Source organism: Elephantulus edwardii, unplaced genomic scaffold (genome assembly GCF_000299155.1).
Source record: "Elephantulus edwardii isolate Elephantulus edwardi_28Jun2011 unplaced genomic scaffold, EleEdw1.0 scaffold00172, whole genome shotgun sequence".
NCBI lineage: Eukaryota > Metazoa > Chordata > Mammalia > Macroscelidea > Macroscelididae > Elephantulus > Elephantulus edwardii.
This window is the reverse complement of record NW_006399922.1, coordinates 6,710,354-6,732,898: the sequence shown is the minus strand read 5'-3', so window position 1 is coordinate 6,732,898 and position 22,545 is coordinate 6,710,354. Positions and strand designations below refer to the sequence as shown.

The following is a 22,545-nucleotide window of genomic DNA, read 5'->3' as shown; positions in this document are numbered from 1 at the left end:
CTGAAGTCCTATGGCCCACAGCCATAAAGAAGAAGGTAGATCCTTGTGTTGCTGTCCATGTAATGGCAAATTCTGCCCAACTTCTGTGAGTACTCACTTCAGAGACTTGTATCTCTGAGTGTTCTACTTCTAGCCAGGTTTGGAAAGGGGGAAGAAATTTCAGAAGAAGAAATGAAGAAGGAATAGTATGGAACAAGTTTGAAAAGACTTGTGCTTTGTAGTGGCATTTAACGTTTGAGCCCCTACCAGCTTTCTTCAGTTATATTCTCAACTCATCTCCCTTCAAACCTGGTTAGCACAATTATAAAAGAATTGGGCAGTTGCAGGAAAATGGGCATAGAAATAACTCAGAGAAGTTGATTATATAAATCCTCATTTCTTTGGAAAGGGGTGAAATGCTTTCCTTCATGCAGAAATTATGAAATCCTGTCCATTTAAAATTGGTGGATAAAGCTCATCTAAGCATAGGAACATAGGTTAACAAACTGAAGGCCTGGGAGCTTTACTTCATCATACTTTATTTTTGTCATCACTGCAATCAGCTTCTCTACAGGATGGGCTGGCTGGTGAGGTAAGGATCCACAGTTCTCAAAGTTGGAAAACAGCAATCCTTGCTACCTCATGAGACCAAAGAACTAACTCAGTTTGAATGCCCAGGTCCTTTAACTCAGCAAGTGGGGCTTCTATATGATCTAGAGAAAAGAAAGTAAATATTTATTTTCTAATATTCCTATCTGGAAAATGAGACTTCTTAAGAGCTGAAATACTTTGAAAACCTGAGAGGAAAAACTTTCCATGTTGAAAAACAAGCAAATATCATCATATGACTAATACCTTACTTAACCAAGAACTATTGCAACAAGTGTCACTGAAAATAATTTCCCTATTTCCCCCTTCTATTTAGCTAGAGAAGATGCATACAAAGTCTCTTCAATGCTATTAAATGCAAACATTGTCATTTTAAAAATTCTTCCCATCAATTTTTAAATTAATGAGTAGAGGAAAAGTAAGCACAGGGAGGAAAAACAGAATTAGACCCTGATTTGGTGGTCTTAATGCCCCCCATTTCACTTTTTCTCCCACCTCTTACCCAAGTGTGAGTGCTAATGAATAAACCAATCTAAAGCTTTCCTTTTACTAATGTGCATCTTGAATATTCGGAAGAGAGCAGAGAGGCATAACGAGGCATAACTACACACACTCAAAACACCCAAGTGTCCGCTGTCCTCCTTTATTTCATGTCTGGAAATGAGAGCAATCTGTGACATTTTTAAGACTTGAAAATGTCGTTTTATGTCCAGAGTTGTACCACCATGTTCCCAATCTTGGAAGCAGTTAAAAGCTCTTGTGTATAGCTGTAAGCAAGCCTGGGGTTTTCCCTGCCCCATTGTAAACCAGAAGCCTGACTACACCTTTGTATAGTCAGGCTTAAGCAGTGTATCCTAAATTAATTCATACTGTGACCCCCCCCACCCCCCACCCCCCCGATGGTGCATTCGCTTGTCAGAAGTCTTGTATTGAGAAGGGGACACTTCCAGGACACACTGACTACTGAGAAGACTATCCTCCCCTAGGGTTTCTACCCCAGCCCTATTCTTCTTATAACTGATTTCAGAGTAAGTAAACAGTTGCCCAGCCACTGGCTAATGAAAGCAGATTTCCAAGCAATATTCTGGGTGGGATGTGGGCAAGTATCACAAAGTTGGCAGTTGCTTGAGGTTTTCATTGGGTTCTTTAGCATGAAAACAGAAAATAGAAGGCAGTGGGCATCTCTATCCAGCACCTTCGTTGGAGGACCACTGGGCTGAGGGAAGACCTGACAAGGAATCTGAAGAGATTGCTGAATCCTAGCTACCTAAGAGGGATTGGTAGACTGGGAAGGTAGGGAGGTCTCTGGTGGAAATGACAGGGAGTCTTCGACTGTAAAGGTGCAAAAGCAAGAAGAGCAGACAAGTTGTTCAGATAGCCAAGAGAAAAGAGGCCCAAGAAACAAGGAAACAGAATAAATGAGGAAAAGGAAAGGGAGTTAGGAGAGGGGAAAGGGAAAACAAAGAGAGAAAAGGAGGCGAGGAGTGATGGAGGGGGGAGGGAGAAATGAGGGGAAACACGGACCACAAGAGCAAAATTTGATGCTGTCAGACATGAGGTACAGGTCTGAGCAAGGATCTTGAGGTGGGTACAGAATTCAGAGTTCAGAAAACTAAAAAGTGGAGCAGGTAGGAAGCATGGCCAGTCAGTGTGCCGAGTGGGACTAGCATCAACATCCCGTCTAGTCTTCTGGGTCCTGCTGCCGCTGCTATGGCCGATGCTCCCGTCGACCCACCTCCTTCCAGGGCGTCTCAGGTCTGGGGGCATTGAGTCTAGGAGGTGGAGGCGGGATTGGATAGTCCATGTAAGCTCCCGAGGGCGTCGGACGCTTTGGCGCCAGGACTGGAAAGCTTCTGTTCGATCACTGAGAAGGAAGAGAACTGTGTCAAGTCACTGTTTGGGTTACGTAGCAGTCGCTGTCCCAGGACACCTGCCAACCTGGCAGACGACGAGTGTCTGTGTGCATAAGTTTGGTGAGGCCTCCAGGGAGGAGGAATCGCAAAGAACGTAAGTGGTCGTTCTTTCTGAGAGGTCTGCGCGCCCGCCCGCCCTGCGCGCCCGCCCTTCCTTCCCTAGAAGCAAGCCCTGGCTCTGGACCAGCATTCTCAAGCCACAATGTATAAGCTCCCTTTACCCTTTCCCAGGCCTCAGTTCTACTGCAGCCTCCCATAGAATAAAGGAGGCGAAACCAAGGTGCCCTCAAGGATTACCTCCGGATGGGATTTGCGGAGGTGGGAACTCAGTGGAGAGTTGCCTCCAATCTAGTCCTGCACCAGGGCGATTCCCACCTGCGACCCACTGGAGGCGCTGGCTCTGACAGGGCGAGGGGTGCCATGGACAGAAAATCCGATGTTATTTGGCTACCCCAACACTTTCCAGGTTCCAGATTCTCTCACTGCTATCAGCATAAATGCTAACAGTGAATTCGCCCAACCCAGGGCATTACTCGTTATAGTGTGGTTTCAGAGGCAGTAAATGACAAGAGAGGAAATTGCCCATTCATACTTTGTGATTGCAGCACAGCTTTTTACCAGGTCCCAAATTTTATTGCTGGGAGTTCTAAGAGACTATTGTGCAGCCTGATTTCCCTGGGCTTGCGCTGCTTTTTCATAAGAACACAAGCTTCTTTATACCTTGTTTTCCTATACCATCAAAAGGATATAGCTGACCCTCCCGCGGGTTTTCAGAGGCGGTTAATCTCGCGGGAGGAGATTGACCATCCTAGAGGCCTGTTTTCCGTTTTCTTGCCCTCCTCCCACCAAGTAGTTTAAAAGGGAAGCTCGGGGACACTGTAATTTGGGTTTGAAGAGTACTCTGGATTATTTTTCTGCAGTTTCACTGTGCCCCAGCTCCAAGCATTCCAACTTGCTAGAGCTCTTTGGAGACAATATCTGTCACCTCTGTGTGACCTTCTCTCTATTGCCTCTCATTCCTTCTTTCTGAAGAAGGGAAGACAGACCCCACTGCTTAGTCCTGTTCCCAGCACTCTTGCATCAACACCATTGTACTAGGTCAACAAGAAAAACTTTTCACTTTTTTTTTGTCTTTCCCTCCATCCTGCACAGACACATCAAGAAAACTAAGGATTGTTTTCAAAAACTCTGAGAAAGAGGCATTTTCTAGGCACTTTGGTAGCTCTGAAACGAGAGCAAATGAACATGAAAAATTGCTTTATTCCACCCCATGGTGCAAGAAGGAATTAACCTGCCTGCTATTGGTCTTAGTGCCTACCCATAGCGCCTTTTCTCTCCTTTGTCATCCCTGTGACTCAGGGCAACTATGTCTTTCTCTCTGTTCTGCAGGCTTATTAAAGCTCAAAACAAGAATGAGGACAGGAAATTTTAAAATTTGAGACATAATTTGTCAGCTTTTGCAGAGCACACTGGGACCCTCAAAGGAATGAGTGAAAGCAATATACTGGGGAAAAGTTTGGGTCATGTGAGGCTGGACTTGGCATCCAGGAGTGGCCAGAACTCTCTCTAAGAACTCATTTGGGAACAAAGATAATTGGAACAAGGATTTTCTTTAATAAAACAACGTATTTTCTTTGTGTATAGGACCTAACTTACAGATTCCATTTCTGAACCTTTAATGTTTCCAGTGCCTGATTAAGAAGGATTTTGGAACCAGAGGGATTTAATGGTTTCTGAAAACACTGTAAATATCAGTTGAGTCTATAACTTGGGGGCAGGAAGGAATAGTTGTGGCCTGGATATGAAAGGACATTTTCACAAGAATTAAGATTTCTTGGCTGCAAGTCCCTCAACATGTAGAACAAAGAGACCTTTCCTATATGCTTCCTCTCAGTTCCCAAGAATTAATATTTCCTTTCGTAGGATGAGAAATAAATATTACGTTTTTTCTTGGCTTCATAAAATGAAACTTAAATTCACTTCGTTTACCAAGATAAAATTAATAAATTGCAGCAATTGTGAGGATGGCACAGGATAAGGCAGAGTTCAGCACAGTCAACTCCACACCACCAAACTACAACGCATAATTCACTGTTTGATCAGATTTCAGGGTAATTGTTGAGCTTCTCTTTTACAGGGAGATAGATTTGATAGAGCGATGGATGGCCAAGAGAACAAACAGTTATATCTTGGAGAGGGTGCAGCCAGAGTGCTCTTTGGAGGCAAAAATGATGAAGCTTCACTTCACATACTTTGGGCACATTGCTAGGAGTGTCTATTTCTTTGAGAAGGACCTGGGAAGGGTGGAGGATCCAGGAAGATCCTCAACCAAGTGGATTGACATGGTGACTACTGCAATGGGCGCTTGTGTGTCAGGAAGCGTGAGGAAGGCACAGGATAGAGCAGGGTTCGTATCTTTTGTTCATAGGGTCACCATGAGTCATATTTGGCTCAATGGCAGCTAATAACAACAACATAGATATCACATTGACTTTGTGTACCCTTGAGTCAATTCTGACTCATTGTGGTCTAACAGGACAAAGTAAAATAGTATCCTGTAGCTTTTACAAGAGTAGATCTTTTCTTCCTCTGAGCCACTGATAACTGTAAGCTGGACATTTTTGAGTTAGCTCTTAATCACTCTACCAACAGGACTGTCACTTGTTCTCATTCTCTGTCCACCCACTTATCTCTACTAATCGATCAATTATATTTTCTTTTTACACAATAAACTGCAACGCTTCTTTGTAAATATTATACCTACTATTTATTCCTAGGAACTGAAAACTAACTATAGTTAATTGTATCATGAGACAAGTATCTTTGAAGATATTGGCTTTTCAAGTAATAAGTAAAATGTAGAAGTCAGATAATTCAAGTAATTATTCTCTATCTTTTCAAAACTGACTGGAGTACCAGGAAAGCATTTTTGAAGTGAGGGGTGGTTTCCTGGTAATGAGAAAGAAACAAGAAATCTATAATCCTAGTAAGTATGTAAGTCTCACCCTGGAAAAAGGGACAATTGTGCACAATTTTCCTAATTTTCTCAAAGAGATACACTTGTATGTCAGCTTGAGAAATCACTTTTTAATGACAGACATTTAATGACAATGTTCCATCTGCCTGCACCATGAGGATAAGGAAATTTTCTGTTTAATAACTTCTAGTTGTTGTTGGAGTCAGAACCTACTAAACCTCCAGTGAGTTTTCAGAGGCTATAAATCGCCAGGGAGATTGTCCATTTTTCTCCTGCAAAGTAGCTAGTGGATTCAAACTTTTGGATTTGACAGCAAACTCCTTACCACTATACCACATTACTAATTATTGTTGCAGATTTTGAAAGTGGAGTAAGATAGTTCATGCTATAAGTGGTAAGAGACAGAACTAGTGTCATTACAAAGCTCCATATTTCTGAAAGAAGCAAATCTTACAAGCAAAAGCCACCTGTGTAAATGTTGGAAACTCCCCTGAAACTAACTAGAGCTAGTTTAGAATTCAGAACTGTATGGTTTATCTTTGGACTGTTATCTATATTTCATAGTTTATTTCTAATGCCAAGACTAGGATATCCAGGACAAAGTGTCTGGGTTAGAAAATGGCCATTGAAGAGAGATGGTCATGTGCTGGTTGTTTCTTTTCCTTTGAATCAGACTAGAGTAAATAATTTGTGTACACACTTTTCTAATTCAAAGAAACCTGCTTGGTTAACCAATTTGCAGAATGTAATAGAGTAAACTTAATTTCACTTTCTAATTCACCTGATAATCTACATTGTTGAGAAGATTAGAGACCAAAGGTAAAAAAGTTAAGAACACAAAACTCACTGCATGGAGCCATCTGCATTCCCTTTGGCCTTCCATCAGTTTCCAAGGTGATTAGTCTTGATGGGACAAGAAGACTCATCTTTCCCTACAGAATGGATGGTAGATTAAAAGCCACAGACTTTTCATTTACACAAGACACCACCAGGGTCTAAGAATTCACTGAGAGATCCAATCTGTCCTTAAATTTAAAATGTAAAAGTGCTCTAATTCTCAGTTTCTAAGTTTCCTGTCTTTAGATTTTCCTATAATTTGTACAGGTAATATTATTTTATTATTGTGTGTGTTGTGTACAACAAAGTTGGAACTGACCCATAACTAACCCTCTGGCGGGTTTTCAGAGGCAGTTAATCATGCAAGAGGAGATTGCCTATCCTTCTCCCATGGAGCAGCTGTTTGCTATTTGTAATTAAATCATAAAGGAGTTTTCATCCTAATTTTTTTATAAATTTCTTTCCTTGAATTATCCTATCATGACACAACTAAACATTATCTTAATATCTCGGTATTTTTGGCAGTCTGTAGGGAGTTGCACGGCTAACTCAAAGTCTTCACTTCTCTCACAGTTTTAAGTCACCAGTAGCTCTGAGGGAGAAAGTTGGAGAGTCTCTTCCTTGTACTTTGCATTTTTGGGAACAAAAAAAAGTCAGCTATGAGTTGATTCTGACTCCACAGCGATAAGTTCAGTTGAGAGAAGGTAGAGAGAAAAGATAGTATTGCTCCTCCAGTTGACTATCATTAGTTTCAGATAGCTCTCCCTCCTCACCAGTGCTTCCCCATCTTGAGCTTTACCACAGAGGAAGACCCCTTGCCCTGAAAGGAAAAAAAAATCCTTTACATAATATGTAAGCACCTATATGTCTATATTATCCTTAAATTTGTGTCCTCTTTGCCTCTCCACAGACCTGGGCCGCCTAGGGGGATGCCCTTGTTTTCCAAATTGCTGGCCCATTGGATTCTAAATGTAGACAGATTGGAGATCAGGAAATCCAGCTATCTCCTTTCCCAATGACAAAAATAAGGACAGACACATAAAAATAGGCTTTTCTCAAGTTAAAAAAACAAAACTAGGAACCAAAGGTTCCTACACATATGAATATGTAATGAAATAATGAAGCCTTCAGTAATGAAGGCTGTCAGTGAAATAGCTCAAATATTTTAGTCTGGATATCAAGGAGCATGTTTGTAAAGGAGAGGATTTAAAAGAAGATGGTGAAAAAGAAAGAGGCAAAGAGCCAGAATTCCTGGCCACATTTCCCATGGACAGAAAGAATAAAGAATCTGAAACCACATAGAATTCAGAAGATCCAGTAGTTTGGGGTAACAACAACAACAAACAATGACTCATTGCTAAAAAGTTGGAATCAACTCATAAGTTAACTCTCCAGTGGGTTTTCAGAGGCAGTAAATCACCCAGAGGAGACTGTCCATCTTTCTCTGGAGGAGTAGCTGGTGGATGACAGCTGCCTGCCTTTGAGTTGGCAGTGCAACTCTGTTACTAATAGATAACAAAAGCTTCCTGTACTTAGAGATAGGAGTGAAATGTTCTCTACTTCCCCAATGGAAATGCATTTTGTTTTTTAAAAAAAAATTCTTTAAAAGAATCTCGAAGAAACAGATGAGTGGTGTCCTGGACAGATCCAGATGTGAAAGTTTAAATGGAGTCAGGCTCTATGGGAAGCCTGAAATCCAGAAGGTAAAACTCCAAGGACTACAGGAAGATGGAGCTGAAAAATGCTTTTTAGATTCCTCTGCTCAGGGCAAGAGAAATGGAGACCAGAGAGGAACAATAACCAGAGAAGACCAGATATGATCAAAAGCACAAACCCATTCCCATTTGCCAGCCTGACCCTCTTTCACCTCTCTCTGTGCATTCAAGAGACATAAGGCAGATCTAGGGCCTCTCTCAACCTCAGTGCACCTTTCTTGAAATAAACCTGCTCAAAGAAGCAACAGGCACAGCTTTTAACTGGGAAGATATACCACCCCATTGGTACAGGCAGCTTCTCTGTCTTTACCATCTTCTCTTCCTTTTTTCTATTATTTTTCCTCCTTCAGGCTCATCTCTACCTCCTTGCACCCCTCTTAGTCCACCAGCATCCATTCACCTTTCCCGACCCTCCCCCTCCCCCTCACCTTGGTTGGAATGCTTGAAAGCCATTTCTGAGGCAAGCTCCCCACCATGCACTGCCATGCTGGCCCCAGGGGAAACCAATGGGGGACCCTGAGCAGGTGGCCATGGTGGACCGGTGGAGAGGTAGCCACTACCTGGAGCACTGTACACACTGTGCTGGCTGGAGGCTGGGTAGGTGCAGGCTGGAAGAAAGCTGCCCAAGGCTGAGAGGCTGGAGGCCGACTAGGAGCAGAGGGGACAGAGAGTTAGCCAAGGGCACCCCAAAGTCTTCTTCCCTGGCATCCCCAACATGTGAAACTCTTGGAGTAGAGGATTTTCGTTTCTTTTTCTTGGATTATTTCTGTGGGAGACCAGACCTTTAATGCTTTAATATTACTGATAAGATCTCTTGCATCTTCTCATGTATTTGTTTTAATCCACTCTATTTGTTATGTATGATCTAGATATAACAATTTAAAATTCATCTTAATTGTAATAAGATTAGAGTTGAGAACTAGGAATTTGTTTTTAATTCCTACCTTTTCAAATGTTACTTTTTAATGTATTTTTAGTAAAAGTAATCAATCTATGTCTTGCTGCCTCCACAAAGCCAGTCAAACCAGTGCCCTAGATAAAGAACAGGGGAGAAAGTGCTCTATTGGCTTCACAGATTTTCTCTCCCTGTTCTTTTGTATCCATTCTACTTTTAATTAAGGATACACCCCCAACTACTCAGTTACCTGAGGATATTTAATGTCTGTCTCCAAGGCAGGTTTCTCAAGTCCATTTACTGCTTGGGCTTGTGGGAAGGTAGTACGATTCACATTGGACCAGTCTTCCATCTTGGGAGGGTAGGGAGCCCCTTCACTCCCAACCAGGGACCCTGCTGGTGGTACAGGACAGATTAAAAGGTGCAAAGGAGACTGTATAGGGCCACTGGTGCTAACCACCCACCAAGACTAATGTGCCTAATGTGTCTGCAACCACCCAACTGGGTGTGTGGTGATCAGAGACATAGTGACCTCTGCAGTTTTCTTTTCACTCTAAAGGGCAAAGAAGAGGAAGATGGAAAGGCCACCCGCCCTCAGTTTGCTTCTCCAGAAATGGAAGGTCTCATAGAGAGCATTTTGGGCAGCAGAAACTAGGCACCCTTGCCAAAGTGCTGCCTAAAAGGGGGTGCTGAGTCCCAGTGAAAACTTCACAGCAGAATAGAGAGATTATGAGCAGCCACTTAAAGCTAAGAAGATCCATAAGGTAAACAGGTGTCTGCTTTCTTATTTAGACTTAACTATAGTGCAGAAAAGGTACAAAGTCTTTTCAGTGATGTCAAACCTGTATGTTCCAGTGATTAGGCTTGGGGCATAGATTTGCATAACGTTAAAGAGCAGCATTGTCCTTAAATCAGCTGGGTTGCCCTTAAGGGGCAGCTGTCTTTAAAGTAGACATTACTGCATCTGAGTTTCACAGCCTCAACAAGTAACTGGATTTCTCTGAAACTATCCTTGGTATCTGAATTTTCTCCACAGAAGACTGGAAAGCAGATACTGTGGCACCCTTACATTTGTAAATGATCACAGGCCCATGCAAGAGGAGCATTGGGGATCTGACTGCCTGCCTGGAGGGTCACCACACTCAGAGAAGCAGTGCAGGCTGGGTTTAAGCCACGATGGGGAACAAAGCAGACTGAGACCCCAGGAAAACTCTAACTCCTCTTTATAGCTACACTTTCTATTTTCTGGCCTATCAAGAATTCTGTCCTGGTGCTGGGGACAGAACAACAATCTTGGTTCTGGCCACATATCCAGATTTCTTTGAAACTTCCCCTTCATCACCCCCTTCCAATCTACCACCATCACTATGAGAGATGACCACAGTGTGCTTAGATGATCACAGGCCACAGGAGTCTTCACCTTAAATGAAATGATGCCACTGAGGCTATCATGTCACTCAGTCCCTGGGCCTGCTAAAAGTCTGAGCCACTAGGGAAGACCAGCCACACACACACTTTTCCTGATACTCAAAAATCATGCATGTTCCTGGGATGTATATGGATGGAACCTTAGGGGCACTGTGAGAAATCCAGAAGCCCAAATAAAGAGCTATAAAATTCTGGGAGCAGTTTGTTAGATTTAAACCTGGCCATAGGGTTTTGCACTCTCTTTTGCAAGAATTAAAAATCAAAAAGTGCTATTTCAGACCTCTGGTAGGCAGAAGCTCTTCCACTAGGGAAATATTTTCTGTATTTGTCGTAGAAAACTCAATATATGTCTGAGGGTTCACTGGCTAGTCTTAAGTCCTCCCCTCAGTCAGAATTGGTCAAGGGCGGATGGAGAATGTGACAGACACTCCATGTAGCATGGCGATTTCTGCCCTTCCTAGAAGCTAAGAGAGGCCGCCAAGACTGACCTGTTTGCTCCATAAACGTCCGGATGCCCAGGATATTGCTGACCGAGTGCGTTGAGGGCCAGGAGCGGGGAATGCTGACGTGGTCTGCAGAGCCCAATACTCCGGGGTGGCTGCTCATTTTGGCGCCAGTGGGTGATACAGGGTTGGGGTGGGGGTACTGGTAGATGTGGTTGTAAGGCAGCATGGGCTGCGGTGGCAGCTGCTTGCTTGCTTCATAAGGCCCAGTCTGAGCCAGACTGCCAATCTTGTTTCGCAGAATGCGGCTAATGGAACTTACGGAGGGTACGTTGTACTTGTCACAGACGCCGTCCGCCAGAAGCCTGTCGCGAATCTCCCAGGCAAAGATGCCAGGGTCACCCTGCTTGTAGTCCCGGATGTGCTTAACCACATTAGGGGTTGTGACGCGGGGTTTGCTGCCCCCGATGGCTCCAGGTAGGATGGAACCAGTCTCATTGTAACGTGCCAGGATCTTGCTCACGCAGCCATGGGATACTCGCAGCTGCCGACTGATGTCACAGGGTCGGATGCCCAGCTGCGCCAGTTCCACGATGCGCAAGCGGATGGCATTGGGCAGGGGGCGGCCATTGACAAACACGCCGCCCAACTGGTTCACCTCGCCGTATGCCTGCTCTGCGATGGGCCCGACGGGGAAGTGGGAGGGAGACGCCAGTGAGTTAGCCAAGGGTGGCCCCACGCGGCGCGAGGGATTGCCCGAAGGAGTCAAGGACACTGAAGGATCCCTAGACGGCTCCGAGTCCCGGGCAAATGGCCAGGGCCGAGCTCTGGGAATGACACCAGTCATGGGGACCGCTAAGAGGGACATCGCATTCTCCAGCCCTCCTTGCCCGTTGGTGCCACTGTTGGGACACTTTCTATCAGATTAAGCTGAATTTCCCCTCCACCCCCACCTCCAAGGCTAGGGACGTCCAAACAGGGAGGCAGAGCATCCTCTGGACCTTGGGACCTAATCACGCTGGATAACAGGCGAAAGGGAAAGGGAAAGGAGCGCAGGGACAGGAACCACTTCATGCACCGCTCGCGCCCAGCCCGCTGGCATACCCTTACCCATGACACTCGGGCCAGCCGGCTGTCTGGTGCGGAGATGGCAGGGGCTGGGCCCAGCACGGTCCAGGAGAGCTCCGGCCCGGCCGACGCGGGAGAGGCATAGAGGGAGCACGCCCGCGAACCCAGACCTTCGTTGGCCTGGACACAAGTTGGGTATGTTTTGTGCGCTGCTGCTAAACGCGCCACCACTCGCTCCGCAGACAGCCTCTGCTGTCGACTCCCGGGACACTCTCCACGCTCGAGACTCCAAACCCAAAGTGAACTTCATCCGATTGGAAGAAATTCGTTTGACCGGGAAGCTGCGGTGTGAGAGACTCAATTTGACGTGTCTTCCACGTCAATCTCAGCGGTCACGAAGGAGAGGCGCTAGTTGGCAGCTCATTGGTTCCCTCACTGCTCCTGGGGCGTCTCCTCCTATCTGCCCAGAAATTCTACTCCTCCGCTCTCCTACTTTGGCCTTCCTCTATTCCCCTCCCAAACTTTCCCTCTGCATACACAAACCCTCTTCATATCCCCAGTTGGAACTGGATCCTTCATTCTCTCTGTGCCCCTGGAACCTTCCTCCCCTCATTGTACTTTGAGAATGACAGGAAACTAATTTCAAATCGATTCATATTACCTCATGTTAGTACTAGATTTGGTTTTAGTTTTATTACTCCTACTACCATTACTAAGGTTTAAGGCTCACTGCACTATGGTCAGTGTATTTTTATCTTTTGGAGCTCAGTGTGTGCATACTGGTGAGCATTAAAAGTGATGCGAAGACGTGCAGTGAGGCAGCCTCCTCATCATAACTGATTGCTGATGAGCCCCCAGCTGGTTCTCAGGATTGTCTTTACAAGGTTTAGTAGCTATCAACTTCTTCGAGAAAGTAGGTGTAGTTACTTGACTAAGAACACATTCCATATCTGTCTCCCAAAGGAAGGCTGCCCATGCAAACTCAAGTCTTTTAAAGACAGAGGACAGACCAGAAAGGGGCCACATACCCTAGAACTCCCTGGAGACTACACTTGCTCTAGGCCCTAAGGACTGTCCCTTTTGCCCAGATTTCAGAACCTCGAACTCCTCCACCGCTGCAGCCCGACTGAACTTCTCCCAGAGTATCAACCTCCAGGAGATCTTTCTCAGACCACAGAACGACTTTCCCCCCTTCACTTAAGCGGAACTTGTGCAGCCTGAAACCTTGGACTCTGGTATTAACCACTATACTTTTTCTATTCCGCATTATCAGAATCCAATCAGAGTTCCAAATTGTCTGTTTCTGCAACCCGGAGAAAGTCATGCTGCAGGAACCAGGGAAGTGCAAATGGAAGGGACAAGCTCCTGAATTTGCACATTAACTAATTGAATATGCAAAGATCAGCCAGCTACTGGCTCTGGAGAGTTCCAGGTAAGGGATTGAAAAAGAGGATTTTGGAGGAAACCTAGCAACAGTTCGGTTCCCAGGACTCTTCTTAGGAAACAGGACAAAAGCCCTACAAGTAGTCCAGCGCCCAGGACCTGCAGAGAGAGTGTCCGCCTTGCTTGCAGGGAAGCCGACACAGGCTCAGATAGCGCAGTCCAGGAGCCCTGGTGGTCAGAGCGGTGACCCTCTTTACCTCCAGCAGTGGAGACTCAAAGCATTTTTGTCTCCTAACCTTATCCTGTACAAAAGTGTCAGTTATAAGGGCCTGAACCATGAAATCTGAGTTCAGTAAAAACCGTGAAAGGCTCTCCAGATCGCAGCAAGGACGGAGGGGAAAATTTCACCTTGATAAAAGGAAGACAAATTTTTAAAAGGTGAAGACTCTCCTCTCAAGCTTCAAGGAGAACGTAGCGCAGCCTCTGGCTCTAGGAGCCCTAGCAAAACCTCTAGAATATGGCAGGAAGTGTGAGAGTTGGGACACTGCCAAGGGAACACTGAAGAGTGTAATGAAACAGCTGCAAAGTACCCGGCCTTCCCACCCCTATCTTGCACTCACTAGGTCAGTATTAGGACAAGGGGAAGGGAGGTAGGAGCTGCACAGAGGAAGGGAGGTAGGAAGGCACAGGGAAAGAAACTGAGCCGACACTGGGTGCGGTACGCTGTGTGGATTCAAGTGCCTTCATTTCTCTCCTGGTTTTTTGGAACTTGCTTCTGACCTAGACTTCTTTGCTAGTGTTTCAAATCAGGCGCCTGAGCGCAAGAGGTTACGGGGGTGTAGACAAGGAGGCACGCCTCAGCCTTGGACACTACTCTTCTATGCTCGGGTAAAGCAAGTCAAGCCATTTCTTCCTCCTACAGGTGAAGAGTGGCCCCGCACATTTTGAGTGGCGCAAATAAAGTTGGGCCTGCACGCTGAGAGTGGTTTCGTCCCTTATGGCCTTGGTGGGGAAACTGCGCCGAATTAGAACTTACTGCGGGCTTTTACGAGGCTACAGAGCAGCTCTGTGTGCTGGTACTGTTCTAGGCAGGAGCCCTGGACCGCGTGGAGGAGGCTGCATTCTGCCGCCCCCTGTCGGCCCCCTCGCTGCAAGCTAGGCGGCGGGCGGGGCCCAAAGGTGGGACTGTGGAAGGAAAAGAAAAGGAAAGATAAAGATACCTCTTCCTCACATCCCCGAGACGTCTTTTTGTTCCCTCCAAGATAAGATCTAGGGACGGCGACGCAGTCCACCTTCAGCGCAGAGAGGTAGAGTGGCGGGTTTTGCGCGTTTGCTTGGCGGGTTTTAGCATTGCAGATTTGCTCGTCTAGGCTCAGTGTATTACTCCCAGGTGCGCGGGAGCCTGGAGCCAAAGTCGCGCTTGCGGATTCCAGACTTGCTGCGTACTGCTGGAGGCAGGGTCTTCAAGGGAGAAGAAGAAAAGGAGAGCCTCTTCCCCACTACTCCCCACCGCTACCACCCTTAACCAGCTCCGGAAACTGGCTCGGGCTTCCCGAGAAAGGTGAACTCTTGATTCAAAAGGTATGAGCAAAAAGGAGGCAGCACCCTTAAAGTGTCTGCCCTCCAGGAGCCGGGAGCGATAGCTCCCAAGACTGTTATTGAATCATGCTGTTCACCTCCAAGCCTGCTGGGGAAATTTTGGACTACAGAACACCTGGGTCACAGCGTTCCTTATCAGTCGACAGTCACCTCCACGTTCATCACTCGCGTCATTTCGGGTTTTGATGAGACATTTTGGGGAAGCTATGAGGTGGATTGATTCAGTGACTGGGGTAATCGGGATGGGTGTGTTAGAGGCAGTGCGATTGGCACAGGATAGAGCAGGGTTTAGGGCTTTTGTACATAGGGTTGCTATGAGTCGCAAGCGACTGGACGGCACATGACAAAAACAACAACAACATTTGTGTACAAACAAAACATGACTGTGTAGTAGACTGGGCTCCTCTAGAGGTCCTGGAGGGAGACTCATCGCGGAAATCTAAGCAAGCAGACAAAAGCCTCGTTCAGGGCCCTGTAGAATTGAAGCTGTAAGCCGGGAACTAGAAGTGGTTGCATTTCAATTCCAGTGACAAGGGCTTGGAAGCAGAAAACTCTGAAAAAACCGTCCCCTAACTCCTGCCGATGGCAATTTGGGGACCTCTTCCACAAGGAACACGGGATCCCTGCCCAACCCCGGGCATTTGTGCTGCTGTGAGCTTCATGTGAGGGGGCTCAGAGTCCTGTTCCCTGAGACCACAGCACCTCAGACCTTTTGAACCCGCTTGTGTGGCCGCGTCGTGTTTTTAAGAACACTTTTAAAATATCTAACAATTGTAGCTTAATTTCTACTTTAAAAAAATGACACTGACTACAGTCTTACCTTCTATGAAAAGTAGGATTGTACTTTCTTCGATCTCTCCAGGTCTCATTCCCCCTCCCCCCAAGCTTGCAGAGGGGATCCCACCACACTACACTTAAAATCCATAAATAAGCATTTAAATGTAGCTCAATCACTCTCAGTGCTGGTTTGCAGGCTTTAAATTACAAAGAGTGGAGACTGCCCAACTTTCTCCTGTAGAAGTACGGGTGGGTGATTCCAACTGCTAGAGATGCAGCTCAGTTCACTATCCAAATAAAAAAAATATCATTGTAACACACCAAGCCAGTCCTACTGAAATTTGCGGGGGAAAGAACAGAGGGACCCAGATCAGGAAATTGCAAACCATACATACAGGAAGAGATCTAGGGCGTCCTAGTCATAGGGATTGTGCAGCTAAAGCAAAGGCTATGCCTCTTGAGCTTCAAATCTGCGAGCTGCTCCTCTGGGGAAAGGTAGGCACTCTTCTCCTATACAATTTACAGCCTTAAGAATCTATGAGATTCATCTATGAGTGGGTTCCGACTTGATGGCAGTGAGTTGAGTGAGTCCAGAAAGGCTGTGAGCTGAGAATTTGGCTGTTGAGAAAGGAGAGGTTTGGGGAGGAGGACCTAAGCTTGTGAATCCAAAGTGTTCCTGCAGTAGAGCCAGGAGGAAGCAGCCAAACATGAATCAGAAAGCTCCTTTGGTTGCCCTTTGGGACACAGGGACTCCCTAGACCTTACATAGAAAGGAATCATGATGGGGCAATTAGAACAATAAATGCAGTACTCCATCTCATCAACTCACACACCAATGACTTGTTTTGAATTAAGCTTCCTTGTGGGCTTGAATTTGAACGTAATCTAGCTTTCCATTTTTAATTTTTTTAGAAAATTTGCATGCATTCCAGTCCACATTTTCCTTCACTGACATTATATTTCATGCAATCATTCTCATACCTTTTATTTTCTAAAATTAATCACTAGAACTATGCCCATCATTACCCTATCTTTTCAGGTCCCAACTGGATCTTTCCAACTTCCTTTACCCGCTCCCTCCAGCAACCAAGTTGTGCAATCTTGTGAGATTCCCCCTACCCACCCTCAACCCTCTGCTCCCACCCTTTCCCTCTTTCCCCTTGGACTCCTGTACATGCTCTACTATTTTTACAATAATGGTCTGTTGTTGTTAAGTGCCATAGAATCATAGGCGACTGTTAGTGACCCTGTGAATAAAAGACCTGAACACTTGGATAACTTTCATCCTTTCTCCAGGTTCATAGGGTTTCCAGAGGCAAGCTATTTCAGAAGTGGATGTCATTCCTGCTTCCAAGCTTGTTTTAATCAGGAGCTCCACCAAACACTATCCACCATGGGGAACCATTATCACATTTGACACATCAGTGTCACAGTGTTCAGCTTTACAGAAACCACAAGTTACCACTGTACAGCAAGCAGACATACCAGGGCTATACAACCTAGAAAAATGTGACCAAAAACTATTTGTTAGCCGGGACCAGTCAGCAACGTGTGTTCTTGCAAATGCATGGTGAAATAAAGGGAGAAAAGTTCCTTTTCCTAAAATAAAGGGAAAAAAACCCAAAACTAGATTAATATTTTTAGCTTGGTTAACAAAACAACGAACAGCCAGGCTTTCATAATTCTGTTCAGAAACTCCAGAGAAAACTATCAGAAAACAAATGGGTGGTGAAACCCCACTAGAAATAAGCAAGAGGAAATAGAAACTGCTAGGAAGTTCCCATCTGAGATAGCTTGCATTTTAAGATTCAGTAATACTACATATTACTACATAATAATATTCCTTAACCATTAGAAATATTTGAAAAGCAGCACTTGGATAAGAAAAATAAACTAAAAGTGGCTGGTGCCATTTGTAGGACACCAATTTAGTTGAACACCATTAAGAAACTGTGTGCAGTAATCTGTATATGTTATTTCTTCTCCACTTCAGAGTTCTGTTTCTTACTCTTATGTGCCGGTATTTTCCACTTAGAGAGGGCATGTGAGATAAGCCTCAAATCCATTTACTGTGTGCAGTCTCATTGCATTCCATCAACATTATGGCCAAACTGGGTAAGGTGCCAAGTTGTGGTTGTTGTTATATGCAGAGTTGCTTGCAACTCATGGAGACCCTATGTACAAGCGTTCTATCCTGTGCCAACATCGCCATCTCAAACACCACTCCAATTCCCACCACTCCAATCACAGAATTGATCCATTTCATCGAGGGTTTTCCCTCTCCTGAGCCGTCCCTCCACTCTCCAAAACATGATGTCCCTCTCCAATGACCAGTCCCGCCTTGCAACATGCCAAAAGTATGTCAAATGAAGCTTCAGAATCTTTGACACCAAGGAGCACTCCGGCTTCACCCTCTCCAGGACAAACCTGTTTGTTCTCTTAGCAGTCCATGATATATTCAACACACTTCTCCAACACCACAGCTCAAAGGCATAAATTCTCTTTCTGTCATTCCCTAGTCACTGTCCAACTCTCCAATGCATAGCGTGTGATTGTGAAAGTCTGGATCAGGCACACCTTAGTCTCCAGTCTGACATCGTTGCTCTTCAGTACTCTTGAGAGGTCCCTCACAACTGACTTTCCCAATGCAATTCTTCTCTTGATTTCCTGGCTGCTGGTACCAAGAGTGTTGACTGTGTGGAGCCAAATAAACGAAAACTGTTAACTATCTCAATTTCTTCACCATCCATACTGATGCTGCCAGTTGGCCCAGTGGTATGTGTTTTCTTGATGTTGAGCTTCAATCCATATTGAACGCTGCAGTCCCTGACCTTCTGCAGCAAGTGCTTCTGGTCCTCCTCAGTTTCAGCTAGCAGGGTTGCATCATCCGCATAACAAAGTTGTTGATGACTCTTCCACTAATCTGGATGCCACATTCCTCCTCATATAGACCAGCATCTCAGATGATCTATTCTGCATACAGATTGAAAAGGTATGGAGACAAAGTACATTCCTGATGGACCCCCTTCTTGATTTTGATGTAGTGTCTCCTTGCTCTGTTCTGACAACTGCCTCTTGGTCCAAGAATAGGTTTCGTATAAGCGCAATCAAATGTTCTGGGATTCCCATTCTTCTCAAAGTCAGCCATAGCTTGTTATGATTCACACAGTCAGAAGCCTTTGCATAGTCAAGGAAGCACAGATAGATATTCTGTGGTATTCTCAGCTTTCTGCCAAGACCCATTTAACATTAGCTAAATCTGGAGAACAACCACTTGGGCAACTGACTGGAAGAGATCTATATTTGTTCCCATTCCAAAGAAGGGTGACCCAACAGAGTGTGGACACTATAGAACAATATCACCCAATAGAGTGTGGAAACTATAGAACAATATCATTGATTTCACACACAAGCAAGATTCTACTGAAGATTATCCAAAAACTACTAGAACAGCACATCAGCAGAGAACTGCCAGAAGTCCAGGCTGGGTTTAGAAGGGGTCGTTGTACTAGGGATATTGCTTCATTGATTATGCAAAGGCATTTGACTGTGTGTATCATAACAAACTGTGGAACTGTGGCTGACTCTGAGAAGAATGGGAATCCCAGAACACTTGATTCTTCTAATGTGAAACCTCTACTTGGACTAAAAGACAGTTGTCAGAACAGAGCAAGGAAACACTGCATGGTACAAAATTGGGAAGGGCCTACAGGGATGTGTCCTATCTCTATACCTTTTCAACCTGTATGCTGAACAGATTATCCGAGAGGCTGGGCTCTATGAGAAGTATGGCATCAGGATTGGTGGAAGATCTATTAACAATCTGCGTTATGCAGATGACATAACCTTGCTTTCTTGCTGCAGAGGGTCAAGGACTGCAGCCTTCAGTATGGATTGAAGCTCAATGTCAAGAACACATAAATATTGACATACTGTTGTTGTTGTTGTTGTTAAGTGCCGTCGAGTTGCAGGCGACTCATAGCGACCCTATGAAGGAGAGTCCTTGACGCTTGGGTGCCTTTCATCCTCTCTCCAAGTTCATTGGGTTTCCAGAGGCAAGCTATTACGGAAGTGGACGCCACTCCTCCTTCCACACTTGTTCAATCGGGGAGCTCCACCCCACTCTCAGTCTAATTGACATACTAGGTATTGGCAAAATGAGATGGCTTGGCATGGGACATTTTTAATCAGATGATCATACGATTTACTATGCCAGGGATATAAAGGTGAAAAAAAAATGGGATTAGTTTCATAATTTAAAAAGTAATGTCTAGATCCATCCTGAAATACAATGTGGTGAGCGACAGGATAATACCCATATGCATACAAGGAAGTCCAGGGAATACCACTATCATTCAAATATATGCACCAACAATTAGAGCCAAAGAGGAAGAAATGGACCATTTCTACCAACTTTTGCAATCAGAAATTGATCAAGCATGCAACCAAGATGCATTGATAATAATGGGTGACTGGAACGCAAAAGTTGGGAACAGGGAAGAAGGATCAGTAGCTGGAAAACATGGACTCGGTAAGAGAAATTAGGCTGGAGATAGAAAGATAGAATTATGCACATTCCATGGTTTATTCATTGCAAATACGTTTTACAAGAAATATAAATGCAGACTTTACATATGGATTTCACCTGATGGTGTGCATGGGAATCACATCAATTTCATCTGTGGAAAGACTTGCTGGAGAAGCTCAATATCAACTGTGAAAACCAGGCAAGGTGCTGATTGTGGGACAGCCCACCAACTACTCATATGCAAGTTCAAGCTGAAGATGAGGAAAATTAAATCAAGAACACGGGAACCAAAATTTGACCTTAAGTCTGTCCCACTCAAATTTCAAAACCATCTCAGGAACAGGATTGAGGCCTTGAGCACCAATGAGTGTACATCAAATGAGGTCTGGGAGGATATCAAGAAAATCATCCATAAAGAATGCAAAAGATCGCCCAGGATGGCGGCATCAAGTAGGGTAGCAACCACTGGTGGAGGTAGTGGAAGCTGGGGCTTCAGTTAGAGCCCAACGGAGGAAAGGTCCGAGCCACCGAAGCCCCGCATCAGGGCGCGACAGTCACCCCGAAAGGCGGAGCACAGAGATCTTTTGCTGCTCCCTCTACATCAAGTTGTCCTCTGCCCCAGCCACACCCTGATGCTGGGCTAACTGGGAGGCTTGGGAGCCTGAAATTGGATACTGACCTTGTGGAACATGGACTACACAGAAATGTCACAGCAGGTGCCAGCATCACCCCTGAGAAAATTACTTCCAGAAGTTTTGAAAGGAACTAAGAAGAGAAGGATCCTTGCCTATCCTGTCAGGGACCTTGGATGTGGAGTTCTTGCATGGTGACTGGAGGAGTGAAAAAGTCCCTGATAAGCCTGTGGGAGTGACTCCCAAACATCTCTAGGACATTGACCACAAAGATGCTCTTCATCGTAAGCTTGGAAAACACAGGTCTGGCTCTGGTGTTCTGAAGAAGAGGTGTACTTGTCCTCTTGGAACTCTGCCAAGTGCCTGGGATCAGACTCTAGATTAATTATTGATAAAGGACCTTTCCATGCTCTCATCCTTTTCTTCTATAAGCTGGCATCATGACCCTAACAAAAGGTTCCTTCACCTACTCCAATGGGGAGGAATATCGTGGCGAATGGAAAGAGGGCCGTAGACATGGATTTGGCCAATTGATGTTTGCAGATGGTGGCACCTACTTGGGTCATTTTGAAAATGGGCTGTTTAATGGCTTTGGGGTGCTGACCTTCTCAGATGGCTCAAGATATGAGGGGGAGTTTTCCCAGGGCAAGTTTAATGGCGTTGGAGTCTTCATCCGGCATGACAATATGACCTTTGAAGGAGAGTTTAAAAATGGCAGAGTAGATGGTTTTGGCCTGCTGACTTTCCCTGATGGTTCTCATGGAATCCCCTGCAATGAAGGTCTGTTTGAGAACAACAAGCTGCTTTGGCGCGAGAAGTGTTCAGCTGTGGTTCAGCGGGCCCAGAGCGCCTCCAAGTCAGCCCGGAACCTCACAGCCTGATGGGGTGTGGGCACTAGCTGCCAAGCACTGGGCATTCGAGTTATTCATTCAAGGTGGACAGAAGAACTGGACCTGAGAGGAGAACAACCATCAGGTGGAAGCCTTGTGATGTTCCCCATCACCTGTAGATCAGGTATTGGCGGACACAACAGTGCTGAGGATACCTACCCTGCAGCAGTTGTTAAAAGCTCTGTCTTTCCCTTTATCCCATGTGCTAGGACAGAGGGACCTCCCTTTCTCACTTGTTACTCTGTTCCTGAAACTTTGGGTCAGCCAGTGTAGCCTGCTGCTGCCTTCTTTTTCTGCTGAGTTAAGCAGAATGCCTTCATCCTGTTTGTATTTGGGGCAGATAATGCTAGCTCCATTTAAGGCTAGTGCTGGAGAACTAAGGAACAAGATAAGGGCGACTTAGTAGTTCTGTGAAAGTCAAGATTGCAGCTTTTCTCTGTGTTACCCTTTACTTATTGCTGGTTGGAATCATGGTGTCAGGCCTTGGGCTCTGTCTGGCCTGACTGCTATCTTTTGTCTCTGCTCTATAATATTATAGAGCGCTCTTTCCCTCTCCCCCACATTACATACTGTCTTCCTCACCTGAGTCATAGCAGAGTATCCCCATCTGTGCCTCTCCTTCCTTAGACATGGAGCAGGATCCCTTTAATGGGATTTTCAAGAAAGACACTGACATAAAAGTAACCTGATAACTTGCATTTATTGCTCACCCAGGGGAGAAGAAGGCTGACATTTCTGGGCCACTTTGGGCCCTACCCTGGAGTGAATGGAATCTTTCAGGATGGCTTGAGCTGATCCAGTTCCTTCCCATGGGATCAGGAGGTCAGACTAATCTCAGCCCCTTGGGGTTTAGGTAGAGTTGGACACATCCT

At 45.3% G+C, this 22,545-nt stretch overlaps 2 protein-coding genes across 2 annotated transcripts; one reads left to right on the top strand and one right to left on the bottom strand.

Annotated features, from left to right (window-relative positions):
- Positions 1 to 2,360: 2,360 nt before the first annotated feature.
- On the bottom strand, positions 2,361 to 12,174 carry LOC102860156 (paired box protein Pax-1-like). Its single transcript, XM_006895658.1, has 5 exons — positions 11,907 to 12,174; positions 10,842 to 11,471; positions 9,176 to 9,318; positions 8,459 to 8,678; positions 2,361 to 2,452 (listed from the first exon to the last, which is right to left on the bottom strand). Exons 1-5 carry the CDS (start codon positions 12,172 to 12,174, stop codon positions 2,361 to 2,363), a joined length of 1,353 nt encoding a protein of 450 aa, XP_006895720.1.
- A 9,025-nt stretch (positions 12,175 to 21,199) lies between these two features.
- LOC102859752 (MORN repeat-containing protein 4-like) lies at positions 21,200 to 21,676 on the top strand. Its single transcript, XM_006895657.1, has one exon. It carries the CDS (start codon positions 21,224 to 21,226, stop codon positions 21,662 to 21,664), a length of 441 nt encoding a protein of 146 aa, XP_006895719.1. The 5' UTR covers positions 21,200 to 21,223; the 3' UTR covers positions 21,665 to 21,676.
- Positions 21,677 to 22,545: the final 869 nt, after the last annotated feature.